Raw genomic sequence first — 24541 nt, forward strand, 5'->3', positions numbered from 1 at the left:
GGCGTGAACCCGGGAGGCGGAGCTTTCAGTGAGCTGAGATCCGGCCACTGCACTCCAGCCTGGGTGGCAGAGCCAGACTCCGTCTCAAAAAAAAAAAAAAAAAAGAAATAACAAAGGGAGTTCTTCGATCTGAAAGAAAAGGACATTCATGAGCAATAAAAAATCTTCTGAAAGTACAAAACTCACTGGTAACAGTAAGCACACAAACACAGAATACTATAATACTGTAATTGTGGTATGCATACTACTCTTAAGTAGAAAGACTAGTGATGAACCAATCAAAAATAATAACTATAACAACTTTTCAAGACAAACAGTAAAATAAGACATAAAGAGAAACAAAAGTTAAAAAACGAGAGGGATGATGTATAGAGATTTTATTAGTTTTCTTTTTGCTTATTTATGTAATCAGTGATAAGCTGACATCAGTTTGAAATAATAGGTAATAAGACAGTGTTTGCAAGCCTTACGATAACCTCAAAAAAAATACAATGTATACACCAAAAATAAAAAGCAAAAAATTAAAACATACCACCAGAGAAAACCACCTTCACTAAAAGAAAGACAGAAAGGAAGGAAAGAAGGAAGAGAAGACCACAAAACAACCAGAAAACAAATAACAAAATGGCAGGGGTAAGTCCTTACTTATCAATAATAGCATTGAATGTGAATGCACTAAACTAATCAAAAGAAAAAGATTGGTAAATGGATTAAAAAATAGGAACAACCTGGTTGCCTACGAGAAACACATTCCACCTATAAAAACACCTGAACTAAAAATAAAGAGACGAAAAAAGATATTCCATGCAAATGGAAACAAAAAGAAGAGTAGGAGGGGCTGTATTTGTATCAGACAAAACAGATTTCAAGACAAATATTATAAGGAGACAAGGTCATTATATAATGATAAAGGAGTCAATTCAATTAAGAGGATACGATAATTGTAAATATACATGCACCCAATGCTGGTGTACCCATAAATATAAGGCAAATATAATTAGAGCTAAATGGAGAGACTGAGCAAAATACAATAACAACTGGAGACGTCACCATGCAACTTTCAGCATTGGACAGATCTTTCAGACAGAAAATCAACAAAGAAACATCAGACTGAATCTGCACTATAGAACAAATGAACCTAAACAGAATATTCCATATAATAGCTGTAGAATACACATTCTTTTCCCCAGCATAAGGATCATTCTCAAGGACAGACCATATGTTAGGTCACAATACAAGTCTTAAAACATTCGACTAATATCAAACATCTTCTCTAAACGCAATCAAATAAAACTAGAAACCAGTAAGAGAAAATTTTGAAACTATACAAACACAAGGAAATCAAACAATAGGCTTCTGAACTAACCGTGGATAAATCAAAAACTTAAGAAAGAAAACGAAAAATTTCTTGAAACAAATAACAGAAACACAACATACCGAAACCTATGGGATACAGTGAAAGCAGTACTAAGAGGGAAGTTTATAGCTGTAAGTGCCTACATCAAAAAAGAACAAACACTTCAAATAACACGCATCTTAAACAACTAGAAAAGAGCAAACCAAACCCAAAATTAGTCGAGGAGAAGAAATAATAAAGATCAGAGATAAATGAAATTAAAACAAAGAAAATACAAAGTATCAATGAAACAAAAACTTGGTTTTTTGAAAAGATAATCAAAATTGACACAACTTTAAACCAACTAAGAAAAAAAGAAGACCCAAATAAATAAAATCAGAGATGAAAAGGCAGACATTACAACTGATACCACAGAAACTCAAAGGATCATCAGTGGCTACTATGAGCCACAGTATGGCAATAAATTGAAAAATTTAGAGGAAATGGATAAATTCCCAGACATATACCACCTATCAAGACTGAACCAGGAAGAAATCCATAACCTAAACAGGCCAATAACCAGAAACAAAATCAAAGCTGTAATAAAAACATCACCCAGAAAAGAAAGCCCAGGATTCAATGGCTTCACTGCTGAATTCTGCCAAACACTTGAGGAACCAATACCAATCCTACTCAAATTATTCCAACAAAACAGAGGAGGAGGGAATACTTCCAAACTCATTTTACAAAGCCAGTATTACCCTGATACCAAATCCAGGCAAAGACACATCGAAAAAGGAAAACTACAGGCCAATATCTCTGATAAATAAATCCTCAACAAAATACTAACAAACCAAATTCAACAATACATTAGAAAGATAATTAATCATAACCAAGGAGATTTATTCCAGGATGCAAGGATGGTTCAATATATGCAAATCAATCAGTGTGATACATCTTATGAATAGAATGAAGGATAAAAATCATATGATCATTTCAGCTGATGCTGAAAAAGCATATGATACAATTCAACATCCTTCATGATAAAAACTCTCAAAAAAGCCTTTCCTCTAAGATCTGGTAAACGACAAGGATGCCTACTGTCACCATTGTTATTCAACACAGTACTGGAAGTCCCAGCTAGAGCAGCTGTACAAGATAAAGAAATAAAGGGTATCCAAATTGGAAAGGGAAGAAGTCAAATTATCCTTGTTTGTAGATGATATGATCTTATATTTGGAGAAACCTAAAGACTCACCAGGAAATTATTAGAACTGATAAATTAAGTAAAGTTGCAGAATACAAAATCAACATATAAAAACCAGCAGCATTTCTATATGCCAACAGTGAACAATCTGAAAAAGAAATTTAAAAAAGTAATCCCATTTACATTAGCCACAAATAAAATTAAATACCAAGGAATTAACTTAACCAAGGAACTAAAAGACCTTTACAATGAAAACTATAAAACATTGATGAAGGCAATTGGATACAAAAGCTATGTTAATGGATTGGAAGAATCAATATTGTTAAAATGCCCATAGTACTCAAAGCAATCTACAGATTCAGTGTAATCCTTAGCAAAATACCAATGACATTCTTCACAGAAATAGAAAAAAAATCCTAAAATTTATATAGAACCAACCACAAGAGACCCAGAATAGCCAAAAAGAATGAAACTGGAAGAGTCACATTACCTGACTTCAAATTATACTACAGAGCTATAGTAGCCGAAACACCATCTACTGGCAAAAAAAAAAAAAAAAACAGACCAATGGAACAGAATAGTGAACCTGGACACAAATGCACATGCCTACAATGAACTCAGTAACAACAAAGGTTCCAAGAACATACACTGGAGAAAAGAGTCTCTTTAATAAACGGTGCACAGAAAACTGGATATTCTTATGTAGAAGAACGAAAAGTAGATCCTCATCTCTTGCCATATATAAAAATCAAATCAAAATGGATTAAAGATTCAAAACTAAATCATCGAACTATGAAACAACTGCAAGAAAACATTCACAAAACTCTCCAGAACAACAGTGTTGATAAAAATTTCTTACATAATACCCCACACGCACAGGCAACCAAAGGAAACATGGACAAACAGGACCACATCAAGTTAAAAAGCTCTGCAGAGCAAAGGAAACAATCAGCAAAGCGAAGAGACAACCCACAGAATGGGAGAAAATTGCAAACTGTCATTCTAACAAGGGATTAATAACCTCCATCTATAAAGAACTCAAACAACTGTAGAGGAAAAAAAAAATCTAATAATGCAATTTTAAAAATGGGTTAAAGATCTGAATAGACATTCCTCAAAAGAAGACATACAAATGACAAACATGCATATGAAAAGGTGCTCAAGATCACAGACCATCAGAGAAATGAAAAATCAAACCTATAATGAGATATCACCTCATCCCAATTAAAATGGCTTTTAACCAAAAGACAAGGAATAACAAATTGCTGGTAAGGATGTGGAGAAAGGAAAATCCTGTTATAGTGTTGGCTGGAATGTAAATTAGTATAACCACTATGGAGAACAGCTTGGAGATTCCTCAAAAAACTAAAAACAGAGGTACCATATGATCCTCTGGTACCAGCAATCCCAATGCTGGGGATTTTCCGTCTTTCCAAAAGAAGGAAAATCAGTATGTAGAAGAGATTTATACACTTCCATGTTTGCTGCAGCACTGTTCACAGCAGCCAAGATTTTGAAGCAACCTAAGTGTCCATAGAGATAAAATGTGGTACACATACACAATGGAGAACTAACTATTCAGCCATAAAAAAGAATGAGATCCTGTCATCTGTAACAACATGGATGGAACCAAGGTCCTTTTGTCAAGTGAAATAAGCCAGGCACAGATAGACAAACTTCACAGGTTCTCATTTACTTGTGGAAGCTAAAAAATAAAATAATTAAACTCATGGAGAGAGAGAGAGATGGATGGTTACCAGTGGCTGAGGAGGATAGTGGGGGTGGAGCGGAAGTGAGGATGGTTAATAGGCACTAAAAAATAGGAATAATGAATAAGATCTACTACTGATAGCACAACAGAGTTACAATAGTCAACACTAACTTAATTGTACATTGTAAAATAACTAAAAGAGTATAACTGGATGGCTTGTTATATAAAAAATAAATACTTGAGGGGATGGATAACCCATTTACCATGATGTGATTATTACGCATTGTATGCCTGTTTCAAAGTATCTCACGTACTCCATAAATACATACACCTACTATGTACCCACAAAAATGTTAAAAAATTTAAAAATAATAAAAATAAAATTTTATCTTCTAAAAAAAAGTAGGTAGGTAAGGTTGGAGAGGTATTCCCAGGTTTCACTTGATAACTAGGAAAAATTAAGAGTTCCATATCTGCCAAGAAATGGCAGAAATAGCTGATTCAGATGCTTCTGAATGGAAACATATTACTTACACAGAAGCATACTTTTGTGTAATTTATTAGTAAACAAACATATAAACCTTTGGTGACCTAAAGTTCATATTTAGTTGCAAAATTGTTTATTTTTCAAAACATAACATTGCTTGAGAAAACAATTCCTCTAAATGGTCTTAGGAAAAGAAAACATAAGCCTTATTTTTTCGTGGAATCAAAAACTGAACCACCATTCTCTCCTTCCCGATATACAAAGAATCACTACAAAACAATAGTTACATGAGAACCTGATATGACATGAAATGAGGTTTCCAGAAATCCATTATTCCATAATGCAATCAGGGAACCTATTTCCCAGTATATTTACAACACATGCAATAAACTTGGACTCTGAACTCCGCAGCAGCTGATTAAACAAGAAGCCTACTTCTTTTCAGCTGTCCTGGCATAGCTTTATTAAGTCTAACAAACATCAAGCTTCCAGAATGCCATAAATAACTCTGGCTTACAAGCTGTAGTAACAGTACTAAAATTTCCCCAGGTGTAAACATGTCCTACTAGCTAGAAATCCTTTAAAAGATGACTTCTAGACTACCATTGTAGCTATCATGGACCTAAAGTTAAGGTGAGAAGGAGTAATCATTTTAACTCTTACAATACACTGTAGACAAGATTTAGTGAATCATTTAGCTTCAGAGTAAAACAGTCATCCTTACTATGGTACAATTTTGCAGATTAATTTGACAACTACTTTCACTTTTAAATCTGCACAGCACAGAAAAAGCCAAACTAAAATATAATTTCCCTATTAAATATATAGAGAAATTCATGGGTAAACTACAGTTAAACAATAATGTTTAACTGATTAGGTATCTTATTTATATGTTAACAAACTAAAACACCAAATAATAATGCCAGTATTTCATTCTTTTTTAACCAAACACTTCATATTTGAAGGAACAATAAATATTTTACTCCACTCCCAATTCAAGCCCTAGTTTTCATCTCTATATCAAAGAGGAAACCCTAATAAGTACCATCCGTATTTCTAAAACCCTATATTTCTGAACATGCTTTTGAATACGACATAAATAATTTTTTTAAAAGCTTGACACCATGATGTCAATGTTAGATCAGTAAATTCAATTTGAGAATTATGCAGGAAAAATACCACTCAAATTGTTAGAACAAAAAGTTTTTCTAATTTATCTTCATTCACTAGAGGATTAAACTGAAGATATGCAACGTAAATTTCCCTCCATTCAAGCAAAGTCTCAAAATACCAGATAAATACAGAAAATTCTTCCACACAACTTTGCCCAATAACTTATCAACTCAGACACACAGACATGAAAAGAGAGTATCTCTGAGTGGAACTGTGATAATGGTTCCTGGAGTAACTGAGAAGGTCAAATTAAAGTGTTACCAAGATAGGTTACTCGCTAGCTTATAGGATCGGTCTCCTTATCAAATTTCTAGAGCAAGAATAATTTAAAAATTTACTTGCTTAAATATCTGTGTTTCCAAATAGATTCTTGAGAACATGCACGCAGCCTTTTTCACACCTCTAGACCCTAACAGAAGTATTCAGCAAACAAATGGCTGCATTCAGTAAGTATTTACTAAACAGAACTAAAGCCACTTGCTTCTAACAATAGCTCCTTGAAATGAATGGGTAAGTATCATAACAAAAATGGTGAAATTAATTACTGGTGTTGGCTACAGCTGCCAAAGATGGACATAACCACACCTAAAAAGTCTCCAGTGCTACCATGGTGGCAGTATAACAGGAGGTTTTTCAAAAGATGCTTTTTTTTTTTTTTTCTGAGATGGAGTTTAGCTTTTGTTGCCTAGGCTGGAGTGCAATGGCGCGATCTCGGCTCACCACAACCTCCACCGCCCAAGTTCAAGCGATTCGCTTCTTCTGCCTCAGCCTCCCGAGTAGCTGGGATTACAGGCATGCACTACCACACCCGGCTAATTTTGTATTTTTGGTAGAGACAGGGTTTCTCCATGTTGAAGCTGGTCTCAAACTCCTGAGCTCAGGTGATCCACATGCCTCAGCCTCCCAAAGTGCTGGGATTACAGGCATGAGCCACCGTGCTAGGCCTAAAAGATGTTTCTTCCTTGATAACAACACTCCTAAATTTCTCAACCCCTTTGTGGCTAGGTTTGGCCATTAGACTTAAGTTCTTGATGAAAAAATTAAGTGGAAGTCTTGTGTAGGCTTTTCAAACGGCTACTTGAAGGAAGCAAACTCAGCTAAAAGCAGGACCCCACTCTCTGCCCCACTTTTTCCCCTTCCAGGCAACAACTTAGGATGTGATGGGTGGCTCTTCAGCAGCTATCTTGTATGCTGAGGTGACCTTGATTGACAATGGAAGCCAAACACTAGGATGGTAGAGCAGAAGATAAGAACTTGAGTTTCTTATACTGAGTCATAATAATACTAGCCCTGGACCACTTGCTTTCAGAATCTTTTATGTGACAGAAATAAATTTTTACCCAAGTCACCATTTTGTCCATTCTTCTATGGTTGTCAAACCTAACATTACTTGAGAGATAGTGTTTAAAAATTTAAAATGTTGACTGAATTGGCAACTAAGTCTGTGGCTTTCATGGCAACGAATGTAAATGGATCACTCTCTACTGACCCTAAGACTTAAGATTATAGAATACAACAACTGTAATCAAATCCAATAATGTGGAAAAAAATGGTTTTGAAATGCAGAATCTTACTATAATGAAAGTATTTTACAAAGAGAGATGAAAATTCATTGGAAATGGGTGAGAGCATATAGACTATAACAGTAACAATAAGCTTAATGGTACTAAAGGCAAATTGGATTAATAAAATAGCAAAAAATTATTAAAATTTTAAAAGGCTGAAGCCACTGAATTTGAAGTCTGGAAATATTGATTTCAGTTACAGGTAATTTTAGGAAAATAATTTCATATATCAAGGCCTTAGTTCCCCATTATAGAAAAGGAATTAAATAATCTCTAAGAAAATTTCAGTTCCAGAATTCTCTACATACCTTAGCATGTTAATATTAATTTAAAAGAAAACACCAAAATACATCGATATTAAGTCTAAGACAATTCTTCAAATTAAAAAGCAACTACATCTTTTCCAGATACAAAGCAATGATATCTTCCAAATACCGGTTTAAAAAGTTTTGTCACCACTGATGATATCTTATTTAGATCTTTGTGCCTGCTATTCTGGCTACCTAGAATGGACTTACCTCCAACTCTTCAACTAACTACATTTATCTCTTTTAGATATCTTTCAGATCTTAGGATATATGTTTCTTCTTGAGTGAGGCCTGTCCTGACCCCTAGAGTAGGTCCCATCTATTTTCTTTCTTAACATACTCTGCTTTTAAACTTCATAGTACTTCATCACCACTGTTCATTCATATAATTATTTGTGTTCTTTTATTAAATGTTTCTTTCCCATTATAGCATAATATCCAGAGGGAAGAGACATTTCTGTTTGGCTTTGTTTTCACTACTTTTTTGCCCTGATACAATGCCTAACACACAGATAAGAGTTAATTCATGCTAGTATTTCTTATACAAAAGAACAAGCAAATGAATAAATAAAGTGGGCATTAAAGAATTGCAGAGTTCATGCAAGAAAATGTTTACCCAACTCACCTCATTAAACACAGGATACATGACTGCATAGAGGGGCATAGAAACCATGGATGTGGTCTCAGCTTCATTCTTCATCTCTTCCATTGTCATCCTCATTCAAAAGCCAACTACAGTTGAAAAAGCAGTGCTAAAATGCAGAGGAATCTTCATTCACTGCAATATTTCTTCTCTTTTTTGGTGATAAAAGAATTGGACACAAAACACACTGATCTGGTGAAAGGGAAGAAAGAACAGAGATTTACTATATTAAGGGGAAACAACAAATATCAATAATTTTCCTTTCCAAATTACAGAGTTCCTTCCTACCTTACGAAAAGCTATTTTTTAATATATTCTACTTGTGAAAGCAAACCTAGTTGGCAAGAAATTTATCTTTTCCTCCAAAGACTCAACAACTGCCCTTTCCTAGTGATTTAAGACACTGCTTAACTTGAACTCAAGAGAGTTCTCTATGAAGCGCCATGGAATAATTATGCATGTCATGCCACCATATACAATCTAAGAGACCATATCAATAAGATACATATTTATAACATTTATACACAATATAAAATTATAATCAGGAAATGCATGATGTGTAAGTGTGTGCAGAAAAACAAATTAAAGAATCAATAAAGAAGAAAGAACTAGGGTGTTTTAACATTTGTATTAAAACCTTTTTGCTATTTGTTTATTGATTCTGTCACCTGAAAATAACACAAATATAACAAGCATCAAATATTTCAGACAAACATAAAATTGAAAAAAATTTTACCAAATGTGATCCACCTGGTAAAATACCTACTACTTAACTGTGCCAGTGATACCTTTTGGTATTTAGAAGAACTATGGAAATTGCTGTCCAAATCTGGCACGAAAACTGAGAAAGAAGAAAAACCCAGAGAGGTTGGTAGTTTGGGATTAAAATCAAGAATTCAACAATAAAAGATATTTTGCCTTGAGATGTTAAGGAAACATGTTAGTTATTAAAGAGAATACAACTATTTATTTCCTTTGCTATGGTTAAAAAAAAAAAAAAAAACAGATCCTAATCGTAAAGGGAATGAGTGACAGCAGTGACACACCTATATTAAACAAAAAGCAATTTTTTTTATTAATTTCTACTACTTGTAAAGCATCTTCACAGCATAAAACATTTTGCACATGCATTTAGTCCTATAATAACCTGCTTTAAAAAAGACTGCAATTCTAATTTTACAAGTGTAAAAGCAGGCTCAAAGATAATAAATAACTTGCCCAAGATCACACAAGTAGAGACCCAAGACTTGATCCCAGGACTCTGAATATAGATCTGATACTGTCATATACCAAAACCAAATTTGAAGTGGAAATAAAGAACCCCACGTCATCTATTCAAGAAAAGTACCCAGAAGTTATAATTCACTAAACATATTTAGAGTATGTTTAGCACCACTAGGTATGAAATGTAGTTCCTAATCATTAAAAATTGATCTGTGCCAGAATGTGTAAGACCTAACGAGACTGAAAGATACAATCAAAGGCCTGCAGTGACGCTTCAAAAAGCTCCAATAACCTGTTCCATTTGAAAGCTCCTTAGTATTCTACCATATCACTACCAGTGAAACGGAACTCAACACCTACGGAAACTGTTTAGTCCCATTTCTGACAGTTCTAAACATCAAAGTTTTCCTGTTTCTCACCTGAAACCTACTCCATGATTTCACAGAACAAAAAGAGCAAAAGGCGAATTCCTAAATTTCATTCTATGGAGAAAGAGAATACCATTACCTGATTATATAACTCATTTAAGTAGATGGCTTTGGTCATAGCAAGACGAAGAGAATGGAGGAAGAATAACAACAAGGAAAACTAAGAGACTTAGTGTACCTATGTCAGAAATAAACAAGACCAAAATCATAAGCAAAAAGAAGTAGATAAATACCAATTGTGGCCCTACTGTTCCTATTTAACTACTTAATGTCACTTGGTAATCTGCTCCACTTCAAAATAAATTGGGAAAACTTCATAATAAAAAAAACCTGGAGAAAAGGAGGACGGCTAAAATGCAGTGATATCAGTCAAAATGAAAAGGACAGAATGAATGCAGAATATAGACAGCAGCAAAGGCATGGTATCATCAATGAAAAACGAAGAAATGGCAAAACAAAACCAAGAACAGACCTTGAGGAGCTCTCTCATTGTGTGACAGAAAAAAAAATTATTTATTTAATAAATATTTCATTGGTTACAGAGGTATGATATCAAATATAGAGCAGTGAACAAGACAAGACAGTCTCTGGCCCCATAAAACATGTTTTATAAAAGGCAAGTCAGAAAACATACAATTGTGATGCACACACAAGGGAGAAGTCAAGCTGCTATATCGCTATGAGAGAACTGGAGAAAACCAGCATCACAAAAAAAGTTTCAAAGAGAAGAAGGCAGCCAAAAGTTTTAAATGCTACTGAGTACGGAAAGTAACTTTTAAAAAGCATTTGATTTCTTGATGAGGTTAAAGAGATAACCTTCAAAGAGCAGAGTACTTATATACTGGGGTGAGAACTCCCTGCAGGGGCTAAGAGAGTGAGCTGGTAAGAAAGGAGTCTAAGCTTTCAAGAATCTCGGTATAAAGGAGGTGAAATACTTATAAGAAAAGTAAGCACAATGGAATTACTTTTGTGTTTTACTCTTTTGAACACATACGCATATAACTGCAGACGTAGAGGCTCCCAGAGGTAAAGGGATAAGGTAAGTGGCTAGAGTCACTTTCAGAATTACTGCTGACATCTCTACCTACCTATCCCCAATAAACCTACTCAAATACTTAATTTTTACCTTTTGTAAATACTGGCATTTATTTATTTATTTATTTTTTTTTGAGACGGAGTCTCCCTCTGTCGCCCAGGCTGGAGTGCAGTGGCCGGATCTCAGCTCACTGCAAGCTCCTCCTCCTGAGTTTACGCCATTCTCCTGCCTCAGCCTCCCGAGTAGCTGGGACTACAGGCGCCCGCCACCTCGCCCAGCTAGTTTTTTGTATTTTTTAGTAGAGAAGGGGTTTCACCGTGTTAGCCAGGATGGTCTCGATCTCCTGATCTCGTGATCCGCCCGTCTAATATTTTTAAAACTAGTGTTTAATAATTAGTCTCTTCTCTAAAACTAACTTTACATTACTAGCAGTGCTTATTTGTCAACAAAAAGAACAGTATTTTGGCAACATCATGGGCTACATAAGTGGCTGGCCTACGGCATACATGCCATCTTTTAATAGTGTTCTTATGAAAAATGCTCCAAAGAACCAATTTAAAACTCAACTTTTCAGAACACACATTAACAATGGGGGCTACTCACAGTTTCAGTAGCATTTACATGAGATTAAAAATCATCAATTCCAATACGACTTTTTAAATATTGAATTACTGTCAATTTCAACTTCAAGTTAAAATATGCCTTTGTCATTCCTTTCACATGCTTCTTCATTTGAAATAGTTCAAAGGACAACGTGCAATTACTCCACGCAACAAAGAGCCTGCTATGGAAACAGCAAAGGTCAGCTGAGCTGAGTGAGGTCTGAGGCCCCCTTTGACAAGGTGCCTTCCTTTTAGTATGAGTGTGAGCACGTCCCAGCAGCTGGGTAGCACATTAACAGAATTTCAGCCCTCTAAGGTATATTATTTTCTGAAGCAGGTGCTGTTTATGCACATACAGAAAACTGAAGATCAGTGACTACAAATCCCACATCTGAAAACGCCTTAAAAAGTTATTTCATCCATTCCACTATCTACAGTAGAAACCAAAGTCCAAAAAGGGTGTAGTGACTTGCTCCTGGTCACAACTTCTAGCTCATAATTAAATAAATAATAAAAATTTAATGTTGGTATGATAGCATCATAGCAAGAACTTTATGACTGACATTTCAAATGTACTGCTTTGAGGGGAAATTTCAGTTCAAAGTAAGCTTGGTGTACTGTTAGCATCCACAGAATAAAAACCAGGAACCAGAAATGTTGATAAGAACTTAGACAAAAGGCATACTTTAAAACACATTTTTCTTCAAAAACACCCATTGTGATATCGGGATATCAACATAGAGTATAAGCAATCTTCTCATTTATAATTTCCCACTCATTTTCTTAAATATCCAAACTAGCACTGATAGTTTTCAACAGAAGATAATCAGCTTTAAATATCTTCCTGAGCTAAAGATAATTATCACTTGCTTAGAGTAAGAAGCCCAAAAACATAGGTATTCGCCATTCCACTGCCAAACTCTTAAATTTCTGGTGTTTCTGCCCTCCCTAACCAACTCGAGTCTGCTCATTTAAAGAGCTAGACACGGGTGTATCTCAGGGCTCAGAATCAGTATTTCCTGAAACTGCCTTACTTTACTCCATCTGGGACTTGAGATAAGTCTAGAGCCAAAGCTATTTACTACCAAATGAAAGGAGTGGACCAACAGAAGCTCTTGGTACTGGTATAGGCACTTCTTGGTTAGAAAAACAGCTTTTTAAGTAATTCTACACTTAAAACGTTTGTAGGCAGGCAGGTCTTATTGTCTTGTTTTTCTCTCTAGTAAAATCCAGTACTCAGTCCTCTCAGTTGGCCCTAAATTCTTACAATTCCTGTAATTTCTCTCTCTAAAAAGGGAAAGACTGATTGACATGTATGCTGGATCTCCAACAAAATGTGCATGAACATTCAGTTAAGAGAAGTGTGTTCATTCTAGCAGTGAGCAGAATCCTGTGTTTATGTTCTCAAAGTGTGTTTCTTCTTCCCAATAGAGACATTAGAGTCAGCAAAGCAGGCACATAACAGACACTTAATGTTTGCTGAGTGACCAAATTCATGAGTTAAGAGATGGACAATTTATAAATTGAATCAGTCTTGCTAATACTTTTCAAATAGCATGCCTAGCAAAATAAAAACAAACACAAAAATCAAATTAATTCTATTAACAAAGCTTGGACCCAGCCACATTATCATTGGACCCAAAATTCAGTGATAATACGATTTCATTGTTGTTATCAGCTATACTTTCCAAAGTAATTTCATGGGAATTTTTTTAAGACAAATTTTTTTTAATCATCAGATCATTAAAAATTATTTACAAATTCTAGTAAGGAAGTCCTCCCCAAGAGCTGGTTGACCCAGGGTTTCAAATAACTGACAATTCCTTGCTTTCTTTCAGTAACTTAACATACATACTCCTCAGCTGGGCATGGTGACTCATGCCTGTAATCCTAGTACTTTGGGATGCCAAGGCGGGTGAATCACCTGAGGTCAAGAGTTCAAGACCAGCCTGGCCAATATGGTGAAACCCCATCTCCACTAAAAATACAGAAATTAGCTGGGCTTGTTGGTGGGCTTCCGTAGTCCCAGCTACTCGGGAGGCTGAGGCAAGGGAATTGCTTGAACCTGGGAGGCGGAGGTTGCAGTAAGCCGAGATTGTGCCACTGCACTCCAGCCTAGGCAACAGAGCAAGATGCCGTCTCAAAACAAACAAACAAAAGTAACATACTCATCAAGCTCTTACAGAAAATGGAAATATACAAAGACTGTATAGATCACAGGCTGGCCATTTAACACAGTTGGGCGGGGTTAACATTTGCTGACACAGTTCACATACCTTTTTAGGATTTTCTCATGCCAAAACGTTGTTAGTCACTTCCAAACAAGAGACCAAGATTGAGAGGAGAAAGCTAGGAAAAAGGGAGGCAGAGGAATAGGGTAAGTCAGTGATCCTACTATAGAGTAAAATGAGCTTGACATTTTAAGGATATACCTACATTTTTCTTCTTGACCTGCAAATTACATCTTCTATAATTCAATGTCTTCCGTTTCCAGTTTTCTTAATAAAGTTAAGTGGAACTTAAGCTCCTTGAACACACACTACTGTCAGTTTAGTAATTATATAATTTTACACTTAGGGACATCTAGAAGCAATCTCTTGTTAATGGTAAGTGTATATAGCACTTTACCACTGTATTGTTTATATATATGCTTTAAAAATATCAAATGGACAGTTTGTGCAGAAAGATACAAGGAAAAAGCATAAGCATTTAAAGACTCAAAGCATGGACTCAAATTCTGGTCCTGTCATTTATAAACTATCTTTGTCTCTGAACAATTCATTTCACCTCTCTATGCTTTAGTTTCTTCTTTAATATGTTTGACAACTCTAGGGTACTTAGCAGCACAAGCTTGTGGATCTTCAACTTGGTGCTGCTGAGACTTCTAACTCACCTTAAAAGTTAACTTTAAAAGTTAACTGCATCATGTCAAGTGTATGCACTTACATATTTTGTAGAATACTGTTTCTTTTTTTTTGGGGGGGGGACAGTGTTTCACTCTGTCCCCCAGGCTGTAGTGAAGTGGTGTACCTCCACCCACGTTCAAGCGATTCTCCTTCCTCAGCCTCCCGAGTAGTTGGGTAAATTATAGGCACCTGTCACCATGCCTGGCTATTTTGTATTTTTAGTAGAGACGTGGGTTTCAGCATGTTGGTCAGTTTGGTTTCAAATTCCTGACCTCAGGTGATCCACCCACCTCAGTCTCCCAAAGTGCTGGGATTACAGGCATGAGCTACCGTGCCTGGCCAGAGTACTGTTTAATACAGAAATTTATAAAATGGGTAAGAAGTAACTTTTTCTACACATAGACAGTATACAGCAGGAGACAGTGCTCAGATTGGAAGAAAAAAACCTCAGTTTGAATTTTTGCTCAGCTGGATGCTATCATTTCAGTTTCGTAAATCTCTATTTCTAAACTAGTGAGAATCAGAAATATTGAAGTACTCACTTCCCCAGGTTAAGAGTAATAAATGCATATTAGACACTTAATACAGTAGCTAACACACAATAACCATTCTATTCATATTGTTATTAATATTTTAGCCAAAATTATAGGGACCTGACATGGAATCGACTGCAACTAGGGTGAGGCAAACCAGATGCCTGGAACACAAAATTTTGCTCTGATCTGCACGACTTGGAGAGTTACTGCTTCTTCAAAGTTTGTACCCTAGGCACATTTCTTGCCTCACCCTAGTCCTCCCCCTGCATAACATACACAATAAGACTCAAACACTGATATCACAATGTCATAAAGGCCACCTACATAGCATATTTTCAAAATCTTTTTTCTCCCATTTGCCAAAATGGGTGCATAAATAAACTTAGTTTTGGCTTACATAAACTAATTTGGTCATCGGGGCATTTTAAAACTATTTGCCAAGTCAATGTTAAAATTACTTTTTCTAAATGTACATAGGTAAACTTAACAAAGGAAACCATGGTCCAGAAGCAGGTTGGGTAGCAGGCTGGGTTGCAGACTGAAATCAAGATTTGATCAAAGCCCTTGAGATAATTCATAAAAGGTGATAATCTATACAAGATAATCAAAAGTTGACAACAAAATCAAAGAGCTCATTACCTCTGAATTAGCTGATGGGAAATGGAAACAATAACAAAATAGTAACAACTGGCTCCTTACGATACTTCAAAGCAACTTGTTCAGGAGGAAAAATATACATCTCTTTAGTTTTGACAATCCTCATTTTTTTTCCCTATGTCTAAATTTTTGGTAAATTCTGATCTGAGTAAAATTTAAATGAAAATACTTGTTGGGAGACAGGAAACAAATTTGTCTCCTTGAATATGTTTATCTTTTGCCCATAAAGTTCTCAATCTAGTGGTTCATGAATGATGATGCCTAGTTGAATAGTTGTTCGGTGTTTAATTGAGGTATATGTCTATTTTCCTTTCTGCTAATATTATTCCTTGTCTTAATTTCTCCAATATGATGTTAATTAAAGCTTTCCTTTAAAATCCCTTAGAAATCAAACTAAACTTAAATCCTCAGACTGTTCTTATGCCCTCTCTGCTTAAAGGTACAATTAAAGGAATCTGTACCACCCTGGGTCAGAGCTACTTGCTTTGTATCACTTATAATCTTAGATACCTAGAATTTAACTTAATGACTCCTAATGGCTTAAGATCTTCTAAAACATGCAACAGGTACTTTCATTACCTTTGCACCAAAAACACTGCTACAGGCCACTCAAATGTTGATAAAAAGTATTAGCCCCAGACAATAAATAGCCTCTGCCTTATTTAACATTAGGTGCTAATGAGGCCAAGATTCTACCTTGATGATGCCATTTAACTTTACCTTTGGCTCCCAATTGATCTCAAATATAAATACTATTGCTTACAAGAAGAAATTAGGGTCAGAATAGTATCTGTTTTTACTGCATTTACAGTTCCTCCTGTAACCTTCACTTTGCAAAAGTGTGATTTATTTTTTAAGGAAGCATACCAAAAATAAGGCAGAACCTTGGAAATCTCTCAAATTTTGACAGTATTGCATAAATGCCAATTTTAATATGGATAAAGACAAAGAAAAAGATGTGCATTTCTCAAGTAAAAAAAAAAAAAAAAAAAAAAAACCAAAGGATTCCAAACGCTTTGGAATTAAATGGGAAAAAAAAAAAACAACAAAAAACCTTGCAACAATCTAAACTCGTATAGGGAGCAGTTGCTGTCTAGAGGCCAGGTCTGATTCATTTAACATTCCCAACAGGCTTTTGTTGTAGTAACCTTATATAAGTCTGAGGAGGCAGCCAGTGTGTAACATCTTAGGGTTTTGTCATTCCATAACTTCAATCTCAGTTGAATTCCAGTCTATCTTGAAGTAAGAGAGAATGACTGAATAAGACAGGGAGACCCATTTCAGTGCCAGGGACCAGATGGCAGTTAGACACACTATCATTTATTTTTCTATCAGCTGTAATCTAAAATTATAAAATGAACTGATGCACATGGAAGTACTTACTATATTAGAAAGACTAAATGTCCATACAATGGTCTTTCAACCCTTTCCCCTTGTATCTACTAAAGTATAAACTCCCTAAAGAGAAATTGTATCCATTTCTCTATTTCCTAGTATCCAACACACTATTCTGCATAGTCAGTCTAAGTCAGCAACAGTGTTAGTTGGAGATACGGTGATGAAAAGCTGAATAGCACAAACCCTTGAGGGTATGGAGTTTTGCAGGGAAGACAGACAGTAAAGAAACACAGTGACATGTTACACTGCCACTTGGCATTAACACTCCAGGGAGCATACCCGCTTCACACGATACTCCTACCCTATGCAAGTTCAACAGACATGGTGAACATTTGTTTGAAGAAAACAAACAAAAAATAACTTTATTAAAAATAACTACTGGAGTATATGGTAATTCCATTCCATATGCAAAAGTCCCAGAATGAGAGAGATAAGAAACATGGATCTGCCTCTCCCCCCACCAGACTGAGAGCCACAGTGAGCTCTCACAAAGAGCAGCTTGCCACACTGATTGTGACTCTTGTACTATAATATATGTATTTCTTTTTTCAATATGGTCTCTGAATAACAAGTCAAACACTTCACCTGGTACTCAAAAGAAATCTACTCCAATGCTAGAAAAAAACTGGCTGTGTTGAAGTTGTGTGCTACAACGTGTACTTCCTAATAGGTTTTTCAAAAGTTTGAATATTAAGTAATTTCTGCCTGCCACGCTGACCTTAGCATTTAAGACATAACTTCTCTGTAACTACAACTCTTAATGCTAATTTCTCTCCAACGCAGTTCAATCACTAACATCATTTTTACTTTAATGATGAAAAACATGGTCTCTTGAGTCAGCCAGCCTGGATTCAAATCCGAATTCCAAGCAATTTTTCCTGCAACCTTAGGCAAGTTCCTTAACCTCTCTGTACTTTAACTTCCTCATTTAAAAATTGGAGGTAATAGTGCCTCTACCTCCAAGGGTTGTTGTAAGGATTATAAGAGATCCTGCAAAATGCTTAGCATGAGACCTGACAGTTACTTACTACTCAATAAAAGCTAGCTATTATACTAGGTTCCAGCTCATTCCAAAGAAGGTTTAAGGCAATTTCACAGGTAATATGCATTCAATAAGTAAATGAATCAAAAAGTCATTAGACTAACCTCTGCTAAACTTATTCCCAAGGGACTGGCCTGACTATGTTAGTGACTACCACTTAACATGTTCCACTGCTGTTACCCAATAGTCAATAAGCTTGTTAATAAAATTCTTTTCTTTTTCTTTTAACCCTATAGGCAACCTTGATTCTGTCAACTGTATAAGAATGAAACTGAATAGTGTAAAATCACCTCTGGGTGATTTTAAAAATGGTTATACATAGCCAAAAACGTAAGGGTGAGCTTGAAAAATAAATGTAATATAATACATTTAAGACACATTTAAATTTTGTAGCTTAAATGACAAAATTGAAATTTCCATCTTCATACAGACAAAAATGAACCATCAAACCACAATGTTTATCTTTCAGCACATGAATTATTTCTAATTGCTATAATAAATGTGCTTTAATTTTTGCATTGGGTTTGTGTGTGTGTGTCCCTAAAGCATAACCCTCTAACACCGCAGCTTACTAAAATATTTCAAATGCAGTAACATAAATAACAATGACATTTAACTTCTAAACCACTTTTATAGTTTATATTATGGGAAAAAATTATTTATCGTGTAAGTGGCTTAAAATTCTTAGTAACCCCTACGATAATGACCTTAATTGTCCAACAACATATAAAAAGCAGTACTTCAGCTTCATCCTCCACATACTGGTTATGCTAGGTAAATATGAATATTTCATCCACGATTCAAGTAACATCAACACTGACTTTCTAAAAAGTTTCGGATTTAGCAACGACTTGTTTTTAATAATAAAATGGATAGTATTACTAAATTTTAAAGCCAAATATCAGCAATCTCTTTTCGACAATATCTTGTGGAAAAGTAAACTGGTAAATCCATGAAGGCATATAAGGCTACAATAACTCAGGACTATTGACCTTACTCTATGCCATACTGTGGTACAACAAATGACTGCGGAATTTGTTTTCAAGACCAAAACCTAACACGATTTATCACTAAAATTCAGTTTGCATGTTTTAAAAACTGATCTTTTTATGCTTAAGTCTCCAGGTTTAAAGCAAATAAGATTCACTTAAGTATTACAAAAATTTTTAGGAATCCCAAAATATAAGTTCCTTTGAAACAAAAACTACTCAATTTTACAAAGCCACCTTGTCTAAATTAAGTGATATTAAAGGTATAATTCATAGGAAGATAGCAAAGTTAAAAAGCAAGAAACAAAACAAAAAAGCAAAGAAAAAGGAAGAATTATGGATTTTAGAATATGGAGACAGATCTGGATTCTAACCATGGTTCCAGTACCTACATTTTGGAAACTCTAGCAATTTAAACTTTTTTTAGTTTAATAAGTAAATTTACTTATTTTCTTGATGTCTTCAGCTATAAAACAGCGTTAATACTACTACCTAGAGGAAATAAAGGTTTTTAGGGCAAAATGAGGTAACATTAGGGAAGAAGAGTTCATTAGAAGTTTCTTCCATGTCTGTATTTTGTCATAATGAACATCGCTTGCAAAAAGCAGGACAGTGATCTCTAAAATGCTGTGTTACACAGCAATTTTGCTGTAAATGAAAGTGATTCCTTTGTCATTTCCATCTAGAAAATTAAACCTGATTTCAGAGACCTCCAAAAAGAACAAACATTTTTCTACAATTTATATTAAAATTCTGTCAATGACTCCTTTGCATATAACCTAAATTGCCTAAGCATTATGGCTCATTTGAAAGTTCTTATATACTTCAATCCAGAAAGCATATCTGCTTTATTCATTTCTCTATTTCTGTCCCCAGAGAAGTGCCGGAAGCATTGTGCATGAATACACTCCTTCATTCATTCAGCAAATATTTACTGAACTCTTATATTGTGCCAGGTACTACGCAAGTAGTGGGGTAGGGTAACACATGACGAATGAGAGGGCCCTGCTCAGGAAGCTCATAGTCCAGTGAGGAGACAATATTTGTCAAATAAATACAGAAATAACTAAGTTTCTATTATCATAATGCCACAAAGGAGTACAGAGTATGGTGAATACATGGCGGGAACATATTCTGGTTTTGAGAAGGAGGGCAAGGCTCCCCCGAGAAAGAATATTTAAATTGAGATATGAAAACTGACTATCAGGTAGCCACATTTAGGTAGGCCAAGGAGTGAGATGGAATATGCAATGGCCACCAAGTCAGGAAGGAGCTTATGTATGTAGTAACCAAAAGGCATGGTAAATGAGAAAGGCTGGGGATAAGGACGGAGAGTTGGATAGGAGAAGAGATAAATTTTTAGTGTTAAACAGAGTAAGAAAGTAATAGTATTTGAATATTTAAGTCACATTGTCTTTTTCTCATGTAAATCTAAGGGAACTAAGTCTTTACTCCACAATATTAAAGATCTGTAGTCAGAAGATCTCGATTTTTATCTTACTCCCACCAGTTACAAGTCACTTAACCAACCTGAGCTTCTTCATTCTCTTCGTAAATATTACCTTACCTACTGAGACTACAATAACAGCCCCTATTCTCACAGACCTTACAACCTTAAGAGAAAGAGACAGATGTATAACATATGGAAGACATCCCAAGTCCTATAAGAAATTACGTCCAAAAGCTGATATAAGGCTCCTGCAAAGCCCAGCATGAGAAGAAATGAAGACACTGGTGAGCCGCAAACTACATGTGTACACATAACTCCGTGAACTCTTAACTATCCAACGTGCAGAGATCTAAAGTGACAACAATACTGCAGCATGTGATTGAAAGATGATTAAAAACAATGCAAACATTAATCCACCATCCCAATAGAAGAAATATCAAAACTATAGTTGGCCTCAGACATAGAGTAGTGGCAGAAATGAACCAAGAACAAAATCTAAAATACACTGAACAAATGCATTACATTATTTCCAAAATTTCCTCATAGTTCAAAACCTCTTTCCATAATGACAAAGTTATGTGCCAAAGGTTAGAATTTATTTCATACCTCCTTCAACAAAAGGCAAATACTTACATTGTCATCTAGAAAATACATTAATATTCTTCCTTTACCATCACTGACTCATGTTCAGTTTGTGGTCTATTTACACCACCGCACCCTTCTTAATCCAGCACAAAGTCAGTTATCCTCACATAATTTTCCATTTGTTTAACTGGGTCTTCCTTGTCTGTGTACTACATTACTCATGGTACATTATTCCTGATTTTACTTCATTCTATAGTACCATACTTTTTCTATTTTAAAAATCGTATTAATTTCCAGACCATCTTAATTTCAACCATCAGGTAAGAGAATACCTCTATTCCAAAAAAAAATTTTTGCATTAAAAAGTTACTATATTGTTGATAATATAGTAACTGCAGAGTACATTCAAAATTCAGCATAGTCTGATGATCAACTTATACATAATACAGTAAGCTATGATTTATTACATGTTAAGAGTAAGCCATGATTTATTACACGCTAACCTTTATGGATATAAAGTTATCACAAAGAAATTCTGGCATCAATGAACATACTCTTACAATTCTATTAAAAACCTATCCAATAATAATAGTCATGAGCTATAACTGGTCATAATAGAGGATAACATTTGCATAAGGGCACTATTTTCTGCAAGAGATAAAATGTAAGTGTACTGTTTTTTCATTCTTTAATGTAAAGGAAGAATGAATTGAAAGTCACAGATGATGCTAAGAAAAATAAAAATATGTAACAGCCTAATTCTATTATTTGCAGACACACACACAAATACAGCCTAAAGTCAAGAAAATGGGGGAGAAGTAAAATCTCAAACAAAAAAGACGATGTTACCTCCAAGAAATGCAAAGTACTTTCTTTTCTAGTAATGGGCACACTAAACTCTCCTAACATTATTTGAAAAAAGTTTAAAGTTTTGTGAAAGAATTCCAATCCAACTAGTATCAGTTTTACAAAATGAGAGTAAAAACAGTCCTAAAGTAGAAAAAGAAAAGAATGTTCTTCTAAGGATGGATATTAACTGTTGTTCTCCCATCCTATTACCTACCCTTAAAAATGAACTGTGAGAGTAGAGTCTATCATTTAATACATCCCTAAAAAAGAGGGGGAAATCTGTAAAAGTTAAAACTGACCCTTTTTTTCCCAAAAGGTTCTTTCCTTTATTGAGGAATTTCACTCCAGTTCAAGAAACAACTTTTCATCTCACAATGGCTTCTTAGATGTACTACATAAAATACATTTACTTTGCAACTTCCTCCACTCTTTTCAAAAAGCACAACCAACGTCCCTACTCCAGAAGCTGGACTCGAACAGGACTAGATTCAGAAAGTCTGTCCCTACGTGTGTGACCTTGGGCACGTCATATAATCCCTCGGTTTCCTCATCAGCATCCCAAAATGAAAGCGCTCTGAAAGCAGTAAAGGAGTAAAAACATACTTAGGTATGACACCTACGAGGGTCAAGCCTTTCTGTTTAAGGCAAAATTACCTCCTTAGAGGGCCACATCATTAAACTGGAACTGAATCCGTAGACCTCAACATTTGTCTCTTCCTTCTTCCAGTGCTCCCCTTCCCTCAAAGGGCATAACCCGAGTCACCCCCGAGAGCAGACTGCCCAGCACCCTTTCCTTCCTCCTCCCTTTCTCTTATTTACAAAGCAGGGGGAAAAGAGCAGCCTCACCTCTCCGTGCGAAGCCACACCTTCAAAGGACCCCACCCCAGGCACATCCGCCCTCTCCCCTCTCCCGGGGCACCAGGGGCCAACCTCGCCCTTCCCCTCCCGCCCCCACCTAGAGGAGACTTCCTGGAGGCGTTCGGGCCCAAGCCGGCAGGCGGCATTTACAAACCCGCTTTACGCCACTCGCGTAGGGTAACCTCGCTTACGCCCGTAGGGCCCCGCTCTCAGCCCTGTCCGCTCCGCCTGCCAGAATCAAGCCCGAGTGCCTCAGCCATGGCCCCTGCGTGACCCTAGACCTCTTCTGCTCGGTGCAGAGCTACGGGGACTGGGACAGAACAGCTACACCTTACCAGTAACTGAGGCACTGACTTCACTTCCCACCTTTGCAGCCCTCTTCAACTCCCGGATCAATTCACTCCGGCGACGCCGGAAGGACCCGAGAGGAACCAGGCGTTGTCCGGAATCCTGCCCAGCCGGAGTCGCGCAGAGGCCTATGGGGACTCGTAGTCCCGCTCGCCAACGTTGTCCGGAATTCCTGCACTCGGAAGACTACACTTCCCGGCAGGCCGTGCGGGAGATCCTGAGGCGATGGGTGGGGACACTTCTAGCCAATACTAGGAGAGTTCCCTGCCTTTGCGGGAGGAGGTGAGATGAAGAGAGATGGTGCACGGAAGGGAGAGGAAGGGCGGGGCAAGCCCTCACCTGCGCCAATCAGGGTGCCGGGTAGGCCCCGCAGGCGCCTCACCCATTGAGGGGGCGGGCTGACAGAGCAGAGGAAGGAAGGGGGTGAGGGGCCCGTGGTGGGGATCGTGGGGTTGTCGGGCTGAGTATGCCGTACGGGTGGAGAGGAAGCCTCGGGGAAATCACCCGGGTGAAGGGAGGGCTTGGTGTGGGGACTTGCACAGGGCGGAGGAGCAGCTAAGCCCCGGGCACATCGGGCAACCAGACCCACGGGTCGGGGAGGTATAGGCTGAGCCGGGGCTCCCAGCAGAGACGCCTGGGTGGGGCAGGATACCGCTCCAGGTGTGAGCCACAGAGGAGGGGAGAGGGACCCCCAAGGGAGGGGAAGTGGCAGAGCAGCTGCAGAAGTGCGGGGAGCGGGAAGGTACACGGGCAGCTGCTTTCCGCTGCCTCCGGCCCGGGCAGCTGCAGAAACAGCAGGGGGAGGAGCAACAGCTGCCAAATTCGCCAACTAGAGGAGGGAGAGGCGGAGCTTGGGTCCCTGTAGAAGCCAGAGGCGCAGTCTGGACTGTAGTTTCCCGGGAGAGACGAAAGCAGGAACGAGAGCGGAGCGGAGCACAGTCCTCCGAGCACCAGCTCCAGCATCCCGTCAGGGGTTGCAGGTGTGTGGGAGGTAAGCGTGGGTCCTTCTTCGGGGCGTCTGCACTGCCCTGGAGAAAACGTGTTCCAATAGGAATTACATCAAGATACAGCTAAAAGAGTCCGCCTTGGGTTAGGAAACCGGTGTAAACCCTCTCGGGTGAAAGATTTACATTTTTGGACTATAGGGGCAAAAAAGCAAAAAGAAGCTTGACTCTGGGTATAAAGGGCGTGGTTAGTGTTTTT

The 24541-nt window shown here is 37.0% G+C and overlaps 1 protein-coding gene across 4 annotated transcripts in view; it reads right to left on the reverse strand.

Annotated features, from left to right (window-relative positions):
• Positions 1-23456, reverse strand: part of PDCD10 (programmed cell death 10) — a 51962-nt gene extending 28506 nt beyond the window's left edge. Inside the window, exons 1-3 of one of the 4 annotated variants that reach the window (XM_011998223.1) lie at positions 23326-23456; positions 13997-14069; positions 8413-8622 (exon numbers count right to left, since the gene is read on the reverse strand). In XM_011998223.1, the coding sequence (XP_011853613.1) occupies positions 8413-8508 (96 nt within the window). In that variant the 5' untranslated portion in view covers positions 8509-8622; positions 13997-14069; positions 23326-23456. Of the gene's footprint in view, positions 1-8412; positions 8623-13996; positions 14070-19268; positions 19545-22951; positions 23065-23325 lie in introns of those variants that run through there. The other 3 variants (XM_011998224.1, XM_011998222.1, XM_011998226.1) reach the window with 3 other exon arrangements.
• Between the last annotated feature and the right edge of the window lie 1085 nt (positions 23457-24541).

Source organism: Mandrillus leucophaeus, unplaced genomic scaffold (genome assembly GCF_000951045.1).
Source record: "Mandrillus leucophaeus isolate KB7577 unplaced genomic scaffold, Mleu.le_1.0 Scaffold561, whole genome shotgun sequence".
NCBI classification, from domain to species: domain Eukaryota; kingdom Metazoa; phylum Chordata; class Mammalia; order Primates; family Cercopithecidae; genus Mandrillus; species Mandrillus leucophaeus.